This window comes from Drosophila takahashii, chromosome 2L, assembly GCF_030179915.1.
Source record: "Drosophila takahashii strain IR98-3 E-12201 chromosome 2L, DtakHiC1v2, whole genome shotgun sequence".
Classification (NCBI taxonomy): Eukaryota; Metazoa; Arthropoda; class Insecta; order Diptera; family Drosophilidae; genus Drosophila; species Drosophila takahashii.
In genome coordinates, this window is record NC_091678.1 from 13,094,838 (window position 1) to 13,117,923 (window position 23,086).

Consider the following 23,086-nt stretch of genomic DNA (forward strand, 5'->3'; position numbering starts at 1 on the left):
ATAGACTATAACTGCGAGCTAAGCTGTGTTCGCAAGTGTTTGGATAACATGTGTTACATTGTATTACTGGATCTTGGTTGCTGTTTCTCATTAATGAATCTATTAATACGCATTTTTTCACACATTTGTTCAGTGCTCTCTTAAGTTCTTGTGTCTCGAGTTGTGGGCGCTCTGTTTTGAAGCTATGCTCGAAGCTTTCGCATAGCCAAACGAGCCCCGACCCAGGATAGGACTAGAAAAATAATCGTTTCTCGCTATAGTTTATGTATTTTCGTTTGGCAGCGCGCTAAGCACCGAAATAAGAATTAAGTTAAAGCAATAGCATTTTGAGTTATGATCTTTGTGATACAGAGTATTGGGAGGGGCCTACGGAGCACGTCTCTTGTGTGGAAAGCAAAAAACGCAAACTATATACGCGTGTAAAAAAATATATATATGTACCTCTTTACTTTACCACATTCGAGTTACATTTCTCTCTTTTTTTTGTTCTTCCTATATACAACTTTGCACCTGCTTTGACCCTATACACAAGGAAATCATAAAAATAAATGTATACATGGTTTCGTTTTCGTTTACGTGGTATTATAAACACAGGAAAAATAAATACAAAATTGGCAAAATGTAGTTTAAACTAAAAATAGCTGCTTTGGAACATTGGTGTTGTACGAACTGGCCATCGTTTGGTTCTTAAATTGCCGCCGTCAGTTGAAGCAAAAATAATAATAATATGCGAAGTACTTGATTAATAACTACTAAATTTAAACATTTCTCTAGATGTATTTACAAATCACAGCTACAAACACTAAAACCTTCTTCCAGTGTTGCTTAAGGTGGCGCTGACAGGCATTATGCGGGGGCATTAAACAAAAAAAACTGAACTGAAACTGAACGTTCCCACGATTACATTGCGTTTCGTTAATCAACTCGTTCCCGCGTTGTGCTTAAAAAAATGTTTTTAACTCTCTTCATACCTTTAAAAGTAAACTATAGTCCAGCAAGCGTAAGAATAAGGTTGTGAATGATTAGCTATTTTAGTTTACAGCCAACCGCCCTTGCGGCCAAAAAGCAAGGAACTAACTGAACCCACAAACGCCTGTGTGATGCTCTGCGGTGCCGCCTCTTCCTCCTCCGCTGCCTTCGCCTCGTGCCGCTTGGAGCTCAGCTGCTTGCTGCTGCCGCTGTCGGCTACCTTTCCCAGATCGGGACGCACCCGTCCGCCGCCGCCTCCTCCGCCGCCACTGCCAGCAATTGTGCCCAGGTCGGGTCGCTGGCTGGCCATGCCGTTCTTCAGTTGCCTGCGCGACTTCTGGCGCTGCATCTGCTTCAGCCGCGTTTCGCTTGCCGTGCCATTGGAAGTCGTCGATCCAGAAGTTGGCTGACTTTGTTGTGCTGCTGCTGCTGCTGCTGCTGTTGTTGTGGGTGTCGTGCTCTTTGATGGCTTATTGATCTTCATCACCAGACCCTGGTCGTCGCTGTCATCGCTGTTGTAAGCGCTGGTGCTGCTGCTCGTCGATATGGCGATGCCTGCTGCCGCTGAAGTTGATGCCCCGGCGGACGTGGGCGTGGGCGACTTCAATCCGCGATGCAGGACTCCCTTAATTTGAGCCCGATCAAAGTGTATGTCGTCCACAATGCTGTTGCTGCTGGTGTGCAGACTCTGCAGGCTGCCACTGCTCAGCGGCGAACTGCTGCGATTGGCAATTCCCGAGCCAAGGCCTCTCTGTGCGCTTATAATATTCTCCAGTCCAATGCTCTCCACCTTCTCGATCAGGTTCAGCGATCGCAGTGCCCGTCTCTCCAGGTGCGACAGCATGATCTTCTGCTGCTGCTGCTTGCTGAGGCTGCTGCGTTGCTTCTGCTGCTGCTGCTGGTGCTGATCGCCGACGATCTTGCGGCGGATCAGATCCGCACCCGACGAGAGCAGGCCAAAGAGCGGCTCGGGCGACTGGGCGCGTGGAGGCGATCCCTCTGGGCTGTTGCACGGCGTCACCGTGGGCGAGAAGTTGGGACCGGCGGGCGTGTTGAGGGCACTGGGCGTCACCGCCTTGATGCCCCTCTCATTCAGCATCCCAGCTAGTCCGAGGTTCACCGAGAATGTGGAGCAGGAGTTCTTGCGCGACAGTCCAGCGCGGGGCGTGGCGGGACAACTAAATGGGGGGGAAAACAAGGTACTATTAGTAATTATTCGCAATAAAACTTAACAAGAAATAGTTTTAAAACATTTTAGAGAAAAAAATAAAAATAAATGACGTTAAATTCGTAGGTTTTTAAATGTAAAAGAGGGTCAAACAAATATTTTAACGCATCTGATAAGTTTGGTAAATTAATTGTTATAAATACAATACAATACAAATGATAAAATCAGAAAGTCTTTTAAAGATAACTGAATACATTTTTAAAATATGAAGGTATTTTTAATAAAAAGCCCTTAATTGTTACTATAATTTTTTCTTAGTTGAGGAAAATAAAAATGTATTTACAAAAATATTTTAGCGCCTCTGATAATGCGGTTATTCCACTACATTGTTTGGCTCATTCATTAGAGCATTCATTGGAGGCTTAGAAAGGGACAAATATATATGCTATTTTTGGGATTTGTTTGGATAAGATGGCATGGTCACTTAAAATTTAGACGTTAAATTTAAACTTTATAATTCAAATAACTTTGACTGGTTAAATCATTAAGGTTGAAGGCTGTAAAATTAATAGTGTGTGTTGCCAAAAAATCAGACACTTTTACCAAGTTTTTAAATTGTTTTGGGCTGTTTAAAGTACATCTGTAATTGTTTTTAATTATATCATACCCGGCATTAATTTTTAGGAAGGCAATTTTATATAAATTTATAGACGCAGTTATGTCTTTATATAGAAATATGCGAGTTATTTTTAGTTGGCAACGGAGTAATTAGGCCACTAAAATAATTTTTGTATTGTTCATATTTGTTTATAGCACCTTATTAGACGCAAAAGGTTTGGCCATTCAACCAAAAAAAATCAAATCAATTTTTATTATTGATCCCATTTCACAGTAGCTCTAATAAATGAGCAAAATTGTACTTTTTAGATTCAATTTTGCTCATTGCTCATCGGTTCAGGTAGTACCGTATTGAGTCATTTTACAATACTAAAAAAAAAATACCAAAAGTGCCCATCGGTTTTTACAATTTGCTCATTGATTGCTTATTGCAGCCGACATATATCTGTCTTGCTCGCACCTACGTAAAATTGTATATGCTGAGAAAAAATTGCACTAATGAATGACCCGAACAATGTAGTGGAATAACCGCATAAACGTGGTAAATGTATAGTTATAAATACAAAATAAAATAACGACATTAAAATCACACAAATGATAAAATCAGTAAGTCTTTTAAGGATAACTAAATGCATTTTTAAAATTTGGAGATATTATAATAAAAGTCCCTCAAATGTTACTATAATTTTTTCTTAGTTGAGGATAATAAAAATGTATTTACAATCCATTAATTATATTATTATATTTATTTGGTAAATGATAATTTAGAAAATAATTACCTGGGTTGCCGTGATGTCGACGTGGATGCCATGCGGGAGGACATTTGCGACTGCGACAGGAACGACAGATCGTTAACGAATCCATCATCCGGATGCATGACCATGCTGTTCGTATAGGTGAAAGTGCAGCCCGGTGCCTCGAACTGTTTGCCTGGCAGATCATCGCTTACATCCTCTTCGACGTCCGACAGCGTGTAGATCTGCATGCCCAGGTCGTCGAGCCCTCGTCCACCGCGAATCGTAACCCCAGGACGCTCGTCTAGCAGCCCACTAAGTGTGGGCGTGGCCAGCCGCGACCAATGGTGCAATGTCTGCGAGCCCTCCATGGGCTTGATGATTTGCAGCTTCTCCGGCAGGCGCCATTGGTGCGTCATCGAGGCGGACATGTGATTCGTTGAGCCCGACATTCCAGAGGAGCCGGTGGACATGATGCTGTCCGGCGTGCGCACGCCCAGCGGGAGGTTCGAGTTGCGGTCGTTGTTGCCATGAGCTCCATGATGAGTCGTTGGCTCATCGTAGTTATAGGTTCCAGCCGGCGCATAAGAAAGCATGGCACGGCGGGCCAAAACCTCAGCCGGCGTCAGCCTCTTGAGAGCCGCCTCCAGCTCCTTGGCGCCGGGCGCTCCTGGCACACCAGAGGGCTGGGCTGGATAACCGTCATCGGACTGGGAGTTGAGACTCTCGCTGGACAGAGTTTTAACGCCCAGCGATTGACTGCTACCGCCGCGATAGTAAGAGCCCGCTGGATACGCCATCGAAGCCATGCGCGGCCCCGAGGTGCTGCTCATCGACATGGCGCCCAGTTGGGTCATCGACACGTTGCCGCTGTCCATGTAGTTGCCGCTCTTGCCGGCACATCGCACAGTGTCGAACACGCGCTTGTAGGGCGGCGGAACATTGCCAGCACCGGCATAGATACTGCCACCCATGGTGGAGGAACTCATGCCGCCCGAGGGCATGTGCATCATCATGCGGTTAATACGGTCGGCAGATCGTTGACTATCGCCCGATATGCCAGAGTCCAGGCTGTTCTCCGAGTACAGCGACGATTCCATCAGCTCGCAATGCAGCGAATCCGGCTGGAAGAGACCACCGCCAATGCCGGCTCCACTGGTGCCCAGGCCACCGAGGAAGGAGCTCCGCGCCATCGGTTGCGACCGCTTGCGCTGCTGCTTCAGCTGATCCTGGGCCGAGTGCAGCAGAGCGAGCACCTCTTCGTAGCGCTGCTTGAACTCCACCAGCTCCAGGGCCAAGGCATTCTGGTTCTCCTTGGTCACGTGCAGCAGGGACAGATGCTCGTCGTTGTCCTGCGTCAGCTGGTGCAGCCGCATCTCCGCCTCCGCCAGGCGAGCTGTCAGACTCACAATCTGCTCGTGCTGCAGTCGATTCTCCTCCCGTTGCCGCTCCAACTCCAGACTGAGGTTGTCGTACTGGGAATTCGCATCGTTCAACTGGGCACTGATATCGGCCATCAGCTGGCGCTCGTGCTCCTCCACCTCGTCCGTCTGGTGGGCCAGTTGGGTAGCCTCGCACTTCAGCGACTTGTTCTCGTCGATCAGTGTGTTCACCTTGCGCTGCAGCAGGTCCAGGGTAATGGACTTTGACATGGTGGGGGTGTCTGTGGAAATTGAAAATAAAAATAATTAATATTAATGTGATTTGTGGTTTTTTTAAATTATTGTAATCCAAAAAACACCTGTTATAGAAGTTGTACCTACTTAAAAAGTTTTTAATAGTTTTTCTACACCTTTTTAAAAATGGTCTCGCTTCGATTTTTTGATATTTTTTATCTGTAGGTACTTTTTAGGTAATAATTTGAATTCTATACCTATTCAAAAATGGTCTCGCTTCGATTTTTTGGTATTTTTTTATCTGTAGGTACAACTTTTTAGGCAATACATATCTTAAATATTTAAAAAACTACAAGTGTTTTTTTTATGAGTATTATTCTGTTTTTGCCCTTATAGCATTAATGATAATCATCTTAAATGTTTAAAAAATTTTGAGAACTCACCAGTATCTGTGCCATCGTCTGCATCGTTGGTCAGCACCGAGATTAGCTCGTTCTTCTTGTGCAGCTCGTGGACCAGCTGGGCACGATCATCGTTGGAGGTCTTGAGATCGGCCTCCAGATCGGCAACCCGGGCCTCGAGGGCATTGTTCTGGGTGAGCAGCTCCTTTCCGATCTGCACAGTCAGCTCCAGGTCTTTCTCCTTCTCCTCCAACAGTCGCGTCACGGCCTCAATATCATCGTACGCCCGAGTCATCTGGCTAACGCGGTTGCCGCATAGAACTATAAAATATATAATGAAAAAACAATAATGTAAGCTTTAACGCCGCTTAATTGATGTAATAAATATGGGAAGTTTTATGTAATTTGATAAATTTTCGTAGTAAGTTGTTTTGCAGGCCTGTTTGACAGTGTTTTAAAAGGAGAATGGCTTCAGAACTTTTAATGTTAAATTAATACATTGTTTAGGTTCAAGGAATGGAAGAAATCAACAGAAAGAGTTCAACACCACTGGTTCCTAACGATTCTGTATAATCCTAAAAATTCATCAAGTAATATAGATTTTGTAATCTAACATTTTCTAAATTTACTAATATAACATAACGCTTTTAAAATTGGTAAAGTTTATGGGGGTTTGAAAATATGTTTTAAAACTTAAAAACAGGAAAAGTCTTTGAAAAAAAAAACCTTTTTTAAAACTATCTTAAGTGAACATCTAAATAATCTGGTTAGTTAGTTAAGCCCTCTGGATTTCACTGTAGGACAGTGTTAGAAAATGTTCCAAAGGCTCCAACGACTGGATTCATCGATTTAACAGTTAACACTAAACCAAGCACCTTCCATTAGCAGCTGCTCGTTCTGCTCTCCCGTTATCTCAGCTGCAGTTGCGTTCGCCGCTGCAATGTTCCCCATGCTGTTGCTGCTCCCCAAAGAGAGTTCATCATCGTACTCAAGTTCATCGTCCGTGATGAAAAAGTCTTGGTGCAATTCCGACCAATTTTGGCATGCCTCAAAGGCCAAGTCTTCCAAGTTTGTGGTAATCGTTCTCGTTGTTGTTGTCGTTGTTGCAGCTGAAGAAGAAGAAACCGCTGCAGCTTCCAATGCATTATTCCTGTTGCCGTCTCGCTCTGATGCACTGGCTAAAAATCGATGATGGACCCCGCTGCCGGCAGCAGTCTCCCTCTCTCTCTCTCGCTCTCTCACTGGCTCCATCTCCTTTTCCGTTTCCCCATTGTTTACGTGCGTCATTTTGTCTTTGTTGTTTTCTCTTCCTTCCTTTTTTCTATGGCAAATTCTTTTCTTAGTCACTCGGCATTCTTGAATTACATTTAAATTTAAATCGCTTTGGCTTGAGCAATTTCCTCTTCGATTTGTATTATGTAATTTTTAAAGCATTTTACAAATTCCGTCTGTCTAGGCACTTTTGGTTTGTTTGGGGTGTTTTCGGTTTGTGTTTCTCTGTGTGTTTCTACCCCTTTTATCCGTTTCTTTTTTTTCCGCTGGGGGTCACATGATTTTGTAGTTTTTTTATTCAATTGCCTTGATGGTCGGTGAATGTAAACATCACAAATAATTGCTAAATTAATGCGAATTGTCCAGAGTCACAAGAGAAAATGAATAACTGTCATCGCGGAGGCCCGCTCTCTCTCCTCTCTCACTTTTTTGCTCTCTTTTTTTGCCACCCACTAAACGGAGCATGCGCAAAATCACTTGGCGTTCGTTAATTTATTTTCAAAGATTTCGCTTGGCCGAATAAATGTTTTCTATATATAAAAAAACCTCGCTTGACTGCTCAATGTTATCTTTTCAGTTTTTGTTTTTATTTTTAGCCATGAGCGCAGCTTGGAAACTGGAAGTGGAACTTCTTGCTCGGCCAAACGCACACACACAAATGGCAGCTGTGACGTCGACGGCGACTGAGGAGGACCGGCAGCGCAGGCAGCAACAACAATAGAAACAACAACAACAGCAAGGGGAGGCAGCAGCAGCAGCAGTTACAACAACAACTGCAGCATCACTTAAAGTAAAAGGCGTTTTCCCAGCCAGCCAGCCATTTCCAGTGAAAGGGAAATGGCAATATTTACAGCTACAGCTGGGAATTCTAAAGGGAAAATGGTACAAAACACAAAACATGATAAACTCACATGTTTCCGAATATTTCTGCGTTTCACTTCACTTCACTTTGCAATAAATAATATAATGGCAGTCCAAAAGTCCAAAGGTTAGAGACATTAACCACACACAATGAAAGACAACAAAAAAAAACTATATAAACGCGAAAACTTCAAATCTAGATGGCAAGAAGAAGACGGAAAAAAACTGCGCTCCAAACTCGTGACGGTACACACACACACACAAATAAATACAGTTTCTTCTTCTTCTTTAGCCTCTTGCGTGTTTTTTATTCTTTTTGCAGTTTGCAAACGTTTCAAATTGCTCACTTCATCTTTAACCGCACGCACACTGTTCGAAGTCCCGACTCCTTGACTTTGGCAAAATGTTTGGCACAAATTGTTCTACCGATCCGCTTGAATTTTGCACAAATTGTGTAATTTACAGATTGCAGATACTCGAGAGAATGACAAAACGCGAGGCGTGGAAGCCAAGAGTGAATGAAATTGGCTTGTTGTATTGGAATTGGAGTCCACATCCACCACCACAACATCCACAAGGGGGAGAGCCAAAATAGAGAGCAGAGAGAGCGGCACAGCATTGCCAGTTCAAAAAAGGTAATGATAAGTGCTGTCTAGGGTCGACTATTTGATTCTGTGTAACTGCTCTTATCAAACGAAAACTATTTACCTTTTTTTAAACAAATTCAATTTAAAAAATTCGAAAACTTATAGGCAGAATAGCAGAAAAATTTATCTTAAAAGAAGACGAAATATGCATAATTCATTTTTTTTGCAAATCTTACGAGATATTTGTTTTTAACCTTTTTACTTTTTTAGTACAAAATTTTAAACCATATACCCTGTAAAATATCGAGTTAATGCCACTCAGCTGACACTCGAAACTTTGGATGCAAATGAAGCAAATAAACGATGGCAAAGCCGTTTGCCAATTGTTTGTTTTCCCTTGCAATATATCTCATATTTCCTATTTCGCAGGTAAACAGCGAGACAAGAGAAAACTCCAACTAAAACCGGAACCATTTTCCGCATAATCCTAATCCCATTCATGGTTAGGGCGCGAAAAACTACGTGGGTAATTTTCCGCGTAGCTCTCAGACGAATTTCCACGAATTACAAACTATTCAGATAAATCAGGTAGAAAGCATTGGTGGAGAATGAAGTGGGATAGGATCAGCGGTGGGTAAAAGATTTACGATTCCTTCGGGCTGTGCTCTAAAAATTAAATATCTAGTTAGACATTTTGTAAATCAGCTAATGGCCCACTTAAAGATTTACAGCACGTGCCGGTCGGTCATAAAAATCATTGGAAAACTCATTACCATACGTCTGTGGTTAGCTGATTATTTTATATACCCTATAAAAGTGTACTTATGCAACCTGTTTGGTATTATTATCCTTTTATTTCTTTGCTACCTACATATATTTGTTACATTTTTATACCCTAATATCCTAATAAATTTTATTGGAGATTATTTATCTTTTAAAGATTTATTTCTTTTGAAACTACATAGATTAAATAGAATAAATAATCATTAATGTATACTTTTTTATTTAGTCTAATCGTTTTTTAGATTCACAGAAACAGATTTACGTGCAAGTCATAAAACGATTCCTAATGGGTTTTTGGCAGCTTTACGCTAATAGAACTTCAGTGATGATTTCAAGAAAATAATGTCATGTGGTTGTGCCTGCATTAACGGCAATAAATGACTAGAGCTTTTTTTCCGCAATCAATTGGCCAAGATAGTGAGCTGTGTGTCTGGGCGAACAAATGATAAGCGCGAAACGAAAGCTCCTCTCCACATTGGGAAAATAAAATTAATACAAAAACTTGCGTAGATAAGTGGCGGCCCTAGCAATAAAGATCCCGATCCCAGGCACAAGATGAGATCATGTGCTTTTCGCTACTTCCCGTGCGCCCCTCAAACTTAATAGTTTTCGCTTCTAATGAACCTGCTAAAATCGTCTATGGGCGTACCAAATGCTATCATAAGTTGTGCAAATATCAATATGGCAGTCTGGGGCTCTAACAAACAAGGCGGCACGATCAATATAGTATATCGAAAACAAATACAAAGTCTAAATATCAAATATGAAAATAAAAGAAAATAAATATGTAAAAAAAAAAGAAATTTACTCAAGCCAATATGTGCAAAAAATGGCTTTCGTGTTTCTTCACACGTCGACCATCACAAAAGAACTCAAATAGGCAGGAAAAACAACACTCATTAATTGGAAATGTATAAAAGTCGATAAGATAAACCCAAAATAAGGCCTGCAGGCTGCACTTCAGCGATAAGTAAAGAAAGTAAAGAAATGTGAGGCCATAATGCCAAAATACTTTAACAACAACGGCTATCTCCTTAAAACCATGTTAAGTTGTAAGATTAATGATAAGGCATTATCGATATCATTGCTTATTGTTTAAAGCTTTTGTGGTACAGATGAATCTATTTAATTTATTAAATATGGTGGGCCTAAATTGTTGATGGAATCTGATTTCCGATACTTAAATATTAGTGAATAATAATCAGAGCCACTTGTAATACAATTTGAAGCACTTTAACTCTTATTTTTACCAAATGGCCTATCACATCTAGAAACATTTCGAGAGCAGTTATTATCGCATACTCAATTATCCACTAGAGTTGATTTTATCTCTTGTGCAATGAAGAGTAATGGATTATAGTTTCATTGATATTACCTAAACATATTTGAGCAGGAAAGACTGATTGACAATTCAATGAGAGATATATAATATTAGACGAAAAACGATCTCGTTGATAATAATAAGAGCTGTTAACAATTCGATTTTAAAATCGATTTAATCGATTTTTTTGGTTGGGCGAAAAAAACGATTCCGTTTTTTGGAAATCGAAACCAGTCTGATCACCTTTAAACTAATTATTATTTTAATGTAATATAACTCAAGTAAACTCAACTAGTAAATTATTTCTAAATCTAATCTCCCTTTTTTCGATTTTATAACGATTAAATCGATATTTTTCAGAATTAAATCGATAAGAATTGATTCACAAAAATTATAATCGTTTATAGCTAAATACGGACTGAACCCAATCCAATACGATCTTGCCTCCATCTTACCTTTGTTCGTCAGCAGACTGCGCACCACCTTCAGGCAGTTTTTGCCATCGACATTCTTTGAGGCGTAGTACATGAGTTCCCAGCTGCTGGCTGCCTGCAGCAGCTCCGATGGCAACTCGAAGTGCGGTGCCTCCAGGACACCGGTGATCGGACTGGGGACCGGAGTACCCGGAACACTGCTGCCCTCCTTTCGCTGTCCCTTCGAGGCGAAATCGTGGAGCAGGGCCAGAAGAGGAGCCGAAGCCCCCAGGATCGGTGGAGCATCCATACTCTTTGGCCCACCCGACTTCATTTGCTGGACAATGCATCGCATGCGATCCACTGCCTCCAATTCGAGTTCCAGACGCGTGGGCGGTGGCTCAATTCCGTTGACAATCGCCGACATCGAGGAGCAGCTGGAGGAGATGCTATCGAAATCGGATCCAGATCCATTTAGCTGCTGCTGCAATTTGTCCGCCGAACGCTGGCAATTGGTGTCCAGATGCTGACCCAGCAGCTTGTAGGTGTTCTCAAAGTGTTTGCTCGAGTTGGACGGTTTACTGGTGATCAGGGTGGCATTGAGGGAATCCTCCGAGCTCAGGGAGCTGTTCGACTTGCTCCAGATCAGCGAGGTCGATGAACTTCGTCTGGCATTCTCTACATCCCCGCCAAAGGTGCTATTCAGCTGGTTGCCATTCTCGAAGGTTTGCCCATAATCATCATCATCAGCCTCTTGCTCGACTATTATGGGCAGGGAATCCAGCTTCTTGATGGGATAATGTGGCTCCTCTGATGATTCTTGCTGATTGGTTTTACTTCGCATTGGCATTTTGCTTTACATTACATTGTATGCTTGGCTTGAACGCGAATTCTTTAGTTTTTAACATATATTTGGAACACACAAACACTCAATTTTTAACTTTAAATTTTTATGTTTTATTTATGTAATTGCTTCTTGGGGATTTGGCTTGGGTTTAGTTAGTGCCTATAAAGATTGTGAGTTTAGGGATTTTTTTTATTTGTTAAAATACTGCGCCGCAGATTGTCATACGATTCTTTATCTTTACGACCGGAATTGCAATTATCGATGGGCTATTTTAGCCAGTCTCTCGAACTAGCGGTTATTTTTTTTTTGGTTTATAATTAAGCAACCAATCGGCGGAAGGTGTTTGCCTCATTTCCCAAAAAAAAACCCAAAATAACAATGGCAAATTTTGTGTGTGAGCATATAAATCCCAAGATTTACATACAATGCCAGTCGAAAAAAAAAACTAAATAAATCACAAATATTTCAAAACTGCGACTGACTTCACACCGCAACGCCCAGGAGAAGAGTGGACAGATTGTGGGCATCGTGGAAATTTAGTGGCTACTACTAGAGCCAAGGAAAGTTGGGCGCAAACAAGTTTTATAAATTAGTTATGTATAGCCTTGTCTTCTTGCCAGTTTAAATGAGTCTGCAGCATGGCCAAGATCACGTAGGTCGCGCTGGGAAAACTCATAAACATAAACTCCAGAACCCGTAACACCCAGAATCAGGTTGTAAAAAGCGTGGGTTGCCCCTCCTCGGCATTCTAAAGGTAGCTGGAGTGGAAAATGCTGAACATCCCAAGAAGAAGCTTGGTCCATTCATTCACGCTCTCAATAGCCATTTGATCATAATTTATATGGCCAAGTGAAAGAAAATTGAGCTGAACCCAGCTGAGATAATAACCGCCGAGCTAGATACAAGATACTAACGGTTGTGCCAAATGAACGGGATGATGGCCAACATGGGATGACCAACACATAAAGTTGGCTAGTCGAACAAACGAAAAAAATCTTGAGACCCAAGATGAGATGATTCAACCGATTCGAGTCACCGTTTTGCAGTATTTTTTTTTAAATATTTTTAATCCCTGCAGTTGAAAGCGGTAATGTGCTTTGCGTAAAAACCTCATTTCAGTTGAGGTTTTTTTTTTTCAGGTTCATCGACATGCAAAAAGCGTATGCACTCATGAGTCACGTTCCCCGGACTTTAAACACTCTAAACATTCGAAGGGAGCCCACCAATAAATCAACTTATCGCATAGATAAACCATATGGCATATGACAAAACGAGCGATTCAAGAATGAAAACTTAATTGCTTGATTGAATAAAAAAATATGAAATAAAATGGGGGAAAAAAATAACAGACGATCGGTGGGGCATTCGAGTGCCGCAGGGTAATTATGTAAAGACAACTGAATAAATAACTGAGGGAAAAGCAGGCAAAACATCCGAAAAAGGCCAATCAATTCGTACACGCGAAAATGAAACGAAAACGGCAGCTCAGTAACATTAGACAAACTCTCTTGTTATTTGGCATGTTTTATTTTGTGATGTATTTGGTTCACATCAACTTTCACAAATGCTGTTCGTAATTAATTATTGGCAAAAAGTTTGGTGCATTTAAGCATATTTTTATGGTCACTACAAGATGCGCAAAGTTGAAGACTTTATTTGGAAACTACCAGATTATCTGATTATCTCTTTGTAAGTAAAAAAAAAGATCAGGATTCAACTATTTTTAGGGGGTTTCTCAACACACACTTTGGGTAAATCCAGGGATTAGCTGAATTTTTGAAATAATAATATTAAAATTAGAATAGTACATCAGTAAATGTAATGGAATTTAATTGAATAAGCTCACATTTAGCGGTCTTTTTTAACCTTTTTGTGTATTTAAATCCGAGTTAAGTGTGACCAGTCTTCAATTAGTCTTTTTCAAGATTACGATCAACTATTTTTAGGGAGTTTTTTAGATAATAATATTAAAAGTAGCTCTATAAATGTTATTCAATTTAATTGAATAATCTCGCAATAAGCGGTCTTTTTGAACATTTTTTTGTACTTAAATCTGAATTAAGTGTGTCCAATCTTCAATTAGTCTTCTTACAACTACAACCTATGCTCAATTACAAAGTCAAGGAAGTTCGATGTCCGCTACATTTGATATGCGAGTGAATGATAGCCCGGGTAATTATTGTATCATATATTGTTATTACAGAGGAAAACGCTTTGAGCCACATTTTCTTGCACCAATTAACGCCGGCAATGTGAATGTCCTACTCAATAGGCCAGTGACACAGAGAAAAAATTAGAAAAAAGAGGTGGAGGTAGAGGAAATACAGACGGATTTTGACGAATGCCTGCAGGTGCAGTGTTTGCAAAATGACGCAATGAAAGTATGTCACTAAATGTAAACCATCTCATTGTTTGTTTTTTTGCTTGCAAAAAAAGAAAGAAAAAATTAAAAGGCAGCATGGTCAGTCGGACATAAGCCGCTTTTTTCGGTGGCCGAGTTAGTAAGACCCACGAACATGACACCATTTGGTTCGGCAGAAGCTTAGCACCAATAAAAGTACAATTGCCAGGGCGATTATGACTGTCCACTTAACGTGCCCCATAGCTCAAACCATTTGCCATTTGTACACATAGTATATATAAATTTGCGGTTAGTTTTCTGCGGAACTCTTGATGAGCCAACGGAACGCGTTCTTTAGCTGGAGCTAGATAAACCGTTGATTGATGCGGAAAAGCCACCGAGAGATGATAATGGTAATCGATCAAGAAGCCACGCCAATGAAGTACAGTTCTAACTGGCTATGCAAGAAGTTTTAAATTCCATTTGTCCGTGATTCATATTTATTAATCTTTTGCTTTTTAATAGCTGAAGATTGCGAAATTAAAAAGTATGACTAACTCGAGATTTGTTAGATAATCAAAAAATCTAACTTTTCATACTCAAAAATTTGCAATTCGAAAAGATTATGCTCAGTTGAAATGGAAAATTATTGTAGTGACTTTATTTTATTGAATAAGTCTAATTTTGTAAAGCTTTCAATAGTTACTTCATTGGGGTTAATTCGTTGCATTTGATTCAATAAGACAAACTCTTTTTTTTTGGTCATTAATAGAAAAAGTTCATTATATGAAAATACCAAATAATTCAATTTAATTTTATTATCGTATTATTATTACATGTTATCTATTAAATAAATGTATACAAATATTACAAGGCAAAAGGCATAATTTCTTTTTCAATGCAAGTTTTACTGTACTTAAAAAATTCCAAAACGTGTCAAAGAAAGAGATTACAATAGATTGATCACTTCCATGTGGAGGGTTTGTCCATTCTGACCATTGATTTGTTTATCAAAGTCTTTAGCAGGGTATTACAAATTAGCATCTGGAAGAAAGCTGTTTCTGTCTACCCAAGGATCACTGTAAACCGGCTGCACTCGAAGAACTGGAAGACGGGACTTCGTGTAGCGGTAAATGGTAAATTACCCACCAATACGCACATATGTTTGTATATAACCACATATAAACACACCCAAGGCAAACAAACATGGGCAAACAGCTGGTTTGGATTGGAATGAGCGGGACGGAATGTCAATGCGAGTGACAGAGATGGAGAGGAAATTCCGATAGAGGGCCCATATAGAATTAAAAGTGCTTCTTATCAGCGAAACCGAAACCGACAGACGGCATGGAAAAACGATTATGTAAAGACGGGGAACAACAACTGCAGGCAGAGAAACCCCATTCGAAAGGCAAGAACAAATTAAGCCGACAGAAAACAAGCAATGCCCATGGCCTCCACCCAATAATATACATACTTATATAGCACACCATTCATTAAACAAGCGCTCCCTTTAAATGTTTACAACAGCCAGCATTTTCCTCTTCATAATTCACAAAAAACGAAGAAGAAGAAGAAAAAAGTTTAGCACTCACAAACACACACACACTCACAATAGTTGTCCTAAAAATAAATTCAATTCGTATGACGGCACGAAACAAAAAGCACTTGGAGAAATTCCAAATACTTTTTGGCACACACACACTGCGTATGAGTATTATTAATAATTTTGCGTTAATGATTTTTTCGTCAGTGCTCTGGCCCACACACATAACGCACACATTTCTTGGGTATTTTTGGCAAAATTATGCCAGCCATGCACACGCACAATTTCACTGCCAATTTTTCGTTATTTTTGCTTTGCACTTATTAAAACAAGAGCGGACCACCGCCTTACATTTTCGTTTTGGCACACACGGTTCGCTTTGGTTTACGTATTTGTTTCGCGGCGACGGCGCTAAGACATTTCAAATGTTGCACACAGAAGCACGCGGAGCAGCAACTTTTCCCTTTCCCCACCGATTGAAAACGGCCAACAAAACCGAAAAGCAAATTGACAAAGCCCGCGCGGCGTTGCCAGATCGCCGACCGGGCCCCAATCAGCTGTCTCTTTTGGGGGCTGTCACGTGGAGCCGATCGTGTGTGAATGGCAGCCACAGCTGACGGCCGGCGTTGCACAACACTGGCTGGAGCAACAAGTGTTGGCTTGGGGAGGGAAATCGATAAATCTGTTTGAATACTTGGCGCGAATTTTGTAGAATCAAAAAAAACTAGGTTTTTACAAATTCCCTCGAAAAAGTAGAGGAATTCAGAGTTATAATTATTGCATTTGAGCAGATAATATTTCTGAATAAGGTTTGCTTACAAATATACATCTTAAATGTTTTGGGGTTAAAATGATTAGACCGCAAAATGTATATAATTTTAAGAATAATAGGTACTATAACACAATTGACAGACGAGTTATGATTAAACAGCTAAATCATCGCCAATAACTTGTCAACTCACAGAACATAAATAAACATGAACTAAAGCCTTTAAAAAAGAGCTTTTGAAATATTGACCACAATATTCGCACAAATGTCAGAGACAAAAAACATTTGCATGTGATACGAAAAGAATTCTGCACATATAGTATACTCGGAAATTTATTTTTAATCTGCTTTCTTGCGTAGATAAAAGAAAATTGCGTTTTGCTGCCAAGTGAAAGTGGATAAACAATTCAAGAAATATTTAAAAACACATAAAATACATATGGGAATTTTAGAAAACAAGAGAGTAATGACAAGTTCAAACAAACTTTTGAAGTGTGGCAGACAAAGAAATAAAATTGATACCGATACTACAGATACCAAGTCATATAGAATATAGTATACAGAGATTGTATAACTCACAATGAATATGATTCAAAGGCTGACCGCACAAGTTCCGCTGATAAATTCGTATTAATTGGGCAATTGTATGACGGGCAGAAACACAGCAGTGTGCCATAAAAACAAATGTATTAGAAAATTTGGCCTTCCCCCAAAGGCTTGTTTACATTTACTAGCACAAAAGGTTTAAAATATTAGTTTTGGAACCAAATTTTTTTTTTTTTAAATATATTTTTGTAGGTTAATAACTAAGAAAGCATAATATTGAAGGATTTCATTCCTCTCAAAATATTATCAACCTCTTTTTAGCAGTTATACTAGTTTTATAAACTGTTTCTTTCTTAGTACTGAAGTCAATTGATGATTGGTTTTGAAGAATGAGTGCAATTTCAAGAATTCAAGAAACCAATTCACTTCAATTGTTTTTATTTTATTTGCCCTTCTCCGATAAAGGCTTTGAAATACTTGATTGATAGACTGTTTTCAACAAAATTATATCATGGTAACATATAGCCTTAACTAAAGAACACTGCCTGGAAAGTCTGTTTTATTATTAAAATATTCAAGGTCATTTGGATGATCTCAGTCGTATTCGTAAAATGACCGAGTCACCCCTTTGTTTTCCCCATAAAACTCAAAGGATTTTCCACACTCTGCGTCTTAAACTAAGTTATTTATGAAATGCAGACTCACGGAAATAGTTGAGGCACTCTCTTGTCTGCTCCTTGGTCAGGCCGAGACCCTCCGGCGGAATTGGTAGCGCTGGGGCCGGAACGAACCAGTCCTCATTCGCATAGCCGGAGAAGTTTGTGAGGAAATCGTTGCGCACCTTGTACTTGGGTATCTGCTCCTCCAGCAGCGAAAAAATCTCCACCTCGGGCAGGTTCTCGCTGCTGCACAGCTCTGTGATAAATAGTAAATGAATAGATTAGCGGGATGGTGCGAGAATTTCAAAATGCAGCTACAGTCCAACTTCCCTTGGTCATTCATTTATTACAGAATAAAAAAATAAATATTATTTTTAATTTATTAACCCTGTTTTATTATATGCATTATGTTTTACTCTTTTCTAATGAAATTTCTAATACAATTTAAAAAGTTATAAGAAATAAGAACAAATTAATTAAACCAAAAACTTTGTTAATGTTCAATGAACTTTGTTTGAGAACTGATCTATTTTTCAAGATATTTTTCGGCTGATTTAGATTTTGTTATTTGAAAATAGATTTTGAAAATGTTTAAAAAATTAAATTCTTTTAAATTAAAATTTTTTTCTAAAACCAAAAATTCAACGAAATCCACAAAGTTCTCTAACCAGAAATTGTTTGGATCTATAAAAAGTATTTATAATATTCTTGTAGTTTATCATTTTAAGATTGAGCATCATGAAGTTTGCTTTTACAATACATTTAATAAAACGTATATATATTTTAGCAGTTTTTTAAATCAATATTGAAGATCATAAAGTTTTCTTTAACATTACGTTTATCCAGATTCAAATAAAAAGTAAATATACGCGAATTCTTTAGCCTCATTCCGTATAATCCTAACTTTTGGAAGATAATATTTTAGCAGATGATCATTTTAGGATTGAAGATCATAAAGTTTTCTTTTATAATAAATTTATCCGGGTTAAAAAAAAAATAAGTATATACGCGAATTCTTAAGCCTCATTCCGTATAATCCTAACTTTTGGAAGATGGACTGTAACTTTAAACAAAGTGATTTACACACCGGTTAGGCAACTGGCATCGCAGGTCTGTGGTCTCGGGAGGGCCGCCGACTGCGACTGCGACTGCGTCTGCTGGAGGAGACGCTTCGACTGGAGGCGCGGCAGGTGCTTGCTGAGCGTCGCCTGGGCGGAGGGACTGAGCGGCTGTGAGCCGCCATTGGCCCCCAGAGTTGCGGATAGCATTAAATGGTGATCGCCTCTGGGTTGCAGTATTGTCTTGAATTTCTGGTTACACTTTGATTTTGGGGATTTAAAAGGGACACTTGGTTAGGGGGGCTCCTCCTCCTTGTCTGGTTACTTGCTCAACTGAAAGAGAAGAAAGAAAAGGCGGGCTTGTGTTAATTTTCGAGCAATCACATGAAACTAATAAGCCAGCTGCCAAGCGACTTTTTCCACTCTATTTTCGCTATTTACCCTTCGGTATCGCTATGAGTTCATTGCTAACAAACGAACAGGGGAACGAACGTACTTTTGCTTATCTTTCGGCTGATAAAGTCGGCGCGGTGAATGTGAATGATTATTAATACTATAAATATTAGCGAAACGTCAAAGGATTTTCGACTAATATTTATCAACTACTAAATTGGCAGTCGCTAAGACCCACACAACACACTCACTCACACACCTGTTTGAAATGCTAAGCGATTTCTATGAAATACGCGATTCGGCCTTCTTTACACGATACAATTTTTAGCTTTTGAAGGGTTTCCTTTGTGTTCTAATTCCAAAAACCATTGTTTCAAGCTCTATGGGATCTCTATGCAAATGTGGTTTATAAGTTTAGGAACATTATAATGGTTAAGAAAGTAAAACTTGTGTATTTTGGTACTGTGTTCTGTGATATTAATTTGTAAATGTCACAAGTTCTTGTTCAAAAAGTCCATCAAAATCAGCCAACTTGGAAAATGAAATAGGTGAATTCTTAAATACTTTGTATTTTTGGTCCTTCGGAAAAAATCAACTTTTATTTTTCAGTACGCCAACGATGATCGTTGCGCGTCGCGCAGGCGTTAACTGATTTTTCTTGGCCCACAATCGATTTGAGTGGAGTCTGCGAGCTTTGTCGAGTCATACCGATGTTTTTTGGAGGTCGGAAATGTGGAGTACTCGAAGAGCAGATCCCAAGAGCCCAAGAGATGGCCAAAAGCATGTGAAACAGACAGACTACGTGCTCAGAGGCGCGTCGCCTGCACTCAGAAACACAAAAAACCGCGGTGATAATAACGAAACGAGCGAACAAGCGGCAAAAAGTGTAATTAGTCAATAAACACTACACACAAAGAAATTTGATATATGATGGTGATGCATTTGTAGGTATTTGTAGGACAGATAGGGAAGTAATATCAATATTTTGAAATATTTGAATAATATTTTCTTAGCTGAAGAAATGTGAAAATGTTGTTGGAAGGGGTGGGTTTTTACTCGTGCTTTTTTTTCTCAAGGGCAGATGGTCAAAGATCTATCAATTTGGCATTTTAAGTAAATTCATTTAAAATAACTTTTTGGATTTTTGCAAAAAGCTAATAGTTTTGATTACCTTTTTAGAATTTAATAAAAAAAATTTTATCATTTAAGAGATCTTATTATTTTTTGTTCCAACAAAAATTATTTTTATACCCGTTACTCGTAGAGTAAAAGGGTATATTGTATTCGTGCAAAAGTATGTAACAGGTAGAAGGAAGCGTTTCCGACCCCATAAAGTATATATATTCTTGATCAGGATCACTAGCCGAGTCGATCTAGCCATGTCCGTCTGTCCGTCTGTCTGTCTGTCTGTCTGTCCGTCTGTCCGTATGAACGCTGAGATCTCGGAAACTATAGAAGCTAGAAGATTGGCATTTTGCATGCAGATTCTAGGAATTCCTACGCAGCGCAAGTTTGTTTCAAAATGGTGCCACGCCCCCTCTAACGCCCACCATCGCTTATATACGATTTTAAAAATTTTAATATTTTGGAAAAGTAAAAATGCAGTTTTATTGTGTTTATCAATACCTATCGAAATGTAGAAGAAATTTTTCAAATCGGACCATTCGTTAAAAAGTTATGCGTGATCAACGTTTTCTATCTCTATCTCCATCTCCCTCGCACTCCCTTTACCTGAGTAACGGGTATCTGATAGTCGGGGCATCCGACTATAACGTTCCCTCTTGTTATGGTTATAAACAATTATACGAATTTATTTGGAATTTAAAATATAACTATTATAATTAGTTAACATCATTCTTTAACAATGAAAATTGAAAGGTGGTTGAGCCTTGAGAAAATTCCAATTTTTTTGTGAAAAGTTAAGAATTAGCCTGATTTTTTTTCAGTGCACAGCTCAAAAACTGTGAATTGGATTTTGCAATTCGCAACTCCCGTCGACTTTTAAACGATGACGCACAAAGAGCAAAGAGTTCTTAGCATGTGACGCCAAAAAATGAAGGTGTTTCCCTGCAAAATCGCGATACGGCCGCTTGATGATAACACAAGAAAATCAATGGCGCTGTTTTATTTTTTTCGTTTTTCGCCCGTTTGGCTGCATTTTGCATTGCATAACACGTAGAAAATCGAAGAGCTGAGAGGAATTCGCTTTTAGCCAGCCAGAAATAACAACAAAACAGAAAATCGGAAAGGAAAATCGTGAATGGAAACCGGCGGCTAACGGTAATAGTTTGGCAGCGCGGTCGCAGCGCTGCAACTGCGCTGCTGGCAAACACACACGCACGCATTACTCACACACAGGAAGGCATTTTTCAAATTTTCACTTCATTCTATTTTTTTTTTTTAGACGCAAAGAGCGCGCAATTGTCAGGCCAAAAAGACTAGTGTGTGGATGGTGGCATAATGCTCTAAAATTAATTTCCAAGCGACGACAATCCTCAAACGCTTGCCAAAAAGCCAAGCAATTTGTTAAACTTGCGTTGTTTTGGCACTCAAACGCACACACACACACACTGGGTTCTTCTTCTTCACTTATATAAGTAGCGCGTCGGTTGTTGTTGTTGCTTAATGGGGCAGGGTCATTAGACGACACCGTTAAATGTTGCCTGTGGTTGTTTTTTAGGTTTTTCGATTATTAAACCATTGATTTATCACCAGCAGCATGAATCAGCTGGTTGGTGGGGGATGCTGCTTGGGGGAGGTCAAAAACGAACACACACACACGCACGCATTTGCGGGGGCGCAGCTGTGCGCTGGTGTGTGTGCGGGAATTATAAAACACACACACTCGCACTCTTCTCACATTTCATAATAATTTTCACAGCTTTCACGGCAAAAACTAACCTTTGCGCCAAGGCGTCCAATTATTGAATTTTCATTTTCGGCCCTACAAATGGCCCTTCTATCAGTTGTTGTTGGTGCTACCTACATTTGTTGTAGCTGCTGGCTTGTGTTTGCCATTTTCTTTCGTCGCGCTGCTTTCACAAACACACACGCACGAAATTCAGGGGTCACATGGAATTTTCCTCAATTCCGCACTCAACATCGCGCTCGTCAGTAATTGGAAAATGTTTGCAATTGGTATTGGTTCGAGTCCTAAAATGTGCAACGTGCACCGTCTGTGCGTTTATGCTGGCAAAGAATTAACTAATTTTACTTTATTTAGCCTGGTTTCCGTTCGATTAGTGATGTGAAAAATAAATCAAAATATCGAAATATTTATATCGAGATATCGTAGCACTGAGCAATTGTCAGCGTTCGCTGGTTCCCTTTTTGGCCGCAAAGGAGCTCGCAAATGTTAGGGGGATTCCCTAAACTGTTGAATTGCTGAATTGTTGAATTTTGGTCAGCTGTTAATCAGCTGTTCCATACAAAGTCAACTTTCAGAAATTTCAGCAATTCAACAGCCTCGGGGCTGATGAAAATTTTGTTGAATTGCTGAAAAGCCAGAGTTGTCACCTTTTTTTAAAAGTCGTGGCAACTCTGTAACATTTTAGTATCACCAGTACGCATTATTTATTTAAAAATCAACTTTGAATGCATATTTGTGGTTCTTTTTACCTTGGTAACACTTTTAGACAGTAACTAGCAATAATAAATCAAATTTTACATGCTTTAAGTTCCGTGAAACTTTTCAACAAATAACAGCTGTTTGAAAATTCAACAGGAACCATTTTGGGTCGTTCCCTTAATTGCTGAAATTTTTTGTTGAATTTTCAACAATTCAGCAATTCAACAGTTTAGGGAATCCCCCTGTTACGATACAAACACATGCTTAAAGAAAAATACTTTTAATACCATTTTTACCCTTTTAAATTCGGTATTTTTTCCAAACACTATTATTTATCGGAAGATCGTTATCGCAGTTTAAATCTTAATACTTTTCAAATTTTCTGTTTTATTTTTGATTAGTTCAGTTTTTTCTACAAAATATTTGTTTAGTAAAACTAGGCTGGCTTAATAAAAAGTGGGGAATTTGTTTAATATCCAATGTTTTAAAATCAAGTTACGTGCAAGCCAAGGTCAATCAGCGTCCTTACATTTTTGGCGGTCAAACTAGCGAATTACAACTTAAGCACTAAAAACTAATATTCCATCAGTAAGTAACTCGATCTTGCAGCATTTCA

At 39.4% G+C, this 23,086-nt stretch overlaps 1 protein-coding gene across 5 annotated transcripts; it reads right to left on the reverse strand.

Annotated features, from left to right (window-relative positions):
- Positions 1-735: 735 nt before the first annotated feature.
- Positions 736-22,129, reverse strand: milt (trafficking kinesin-binding protein milt). Of its 5 annotated transcripts, none has more exons than XM_017159202.3 (6): positions 21,889-22,129; positions 18,539-18,842; positions 17,498-17,707; positions 5,549-5,827; positions 3,535-5,152; positions 736-2,147 (listed from the first exon to the last, which is right to left on the reverse strand). In XM_017159202.3, the coding sequence occupies exons 2-6, from the start codon at positions 18,717-18,719 to the stop codon at positions 1,037-1,039; spliced, it is 3,399 nt and encodes a 1,132-aa protein (XP_017014691.2). In that variant the 5' UTR covers positions 18,720-18,842; positions 21,889-22,129; the 3' UTR covers positions 736-1,036. The 5 variants fall into 5 exon arrangements, with proteins under 5 accessions (XP_017014691.2, XP_017014690.2, XP_017014692.2 ...); XM_017159201.3 differs by having other exon boundaries at positions 21,804-22,129; XM_017159203.3 differs by lacking the exon at positions 21,889-22,129 and adding an exon at positions 19,162-19,377.
- Positions 22,130-23,086: the final 957 nt, after the last annotated feature.

Bases quoted from the DNA above. Each gene is read 5' to 3' on its own strand.
- milt (XM_017159199.3), bottom strand. From the start codon at position 11,593: ATGCCAATGCGAAGTAAAACCAATCAGCAAGAATCATCAGAGGAGCCA. The intron at 5,828-10,785 runs GTAAGATGGAGG...TATATTTTATAG, and splicing joins CAGTCTGCTGACGAACAAAG to TTCTATGCGGCAACCGCGTT. The intron at 2,148-3,534 runs GTAATTATTTTC...CCCCCCATTTAG, and splicing joins TCGACATCACGGCAACCCAG to TTGTCCCGCCACGCCCCGCG.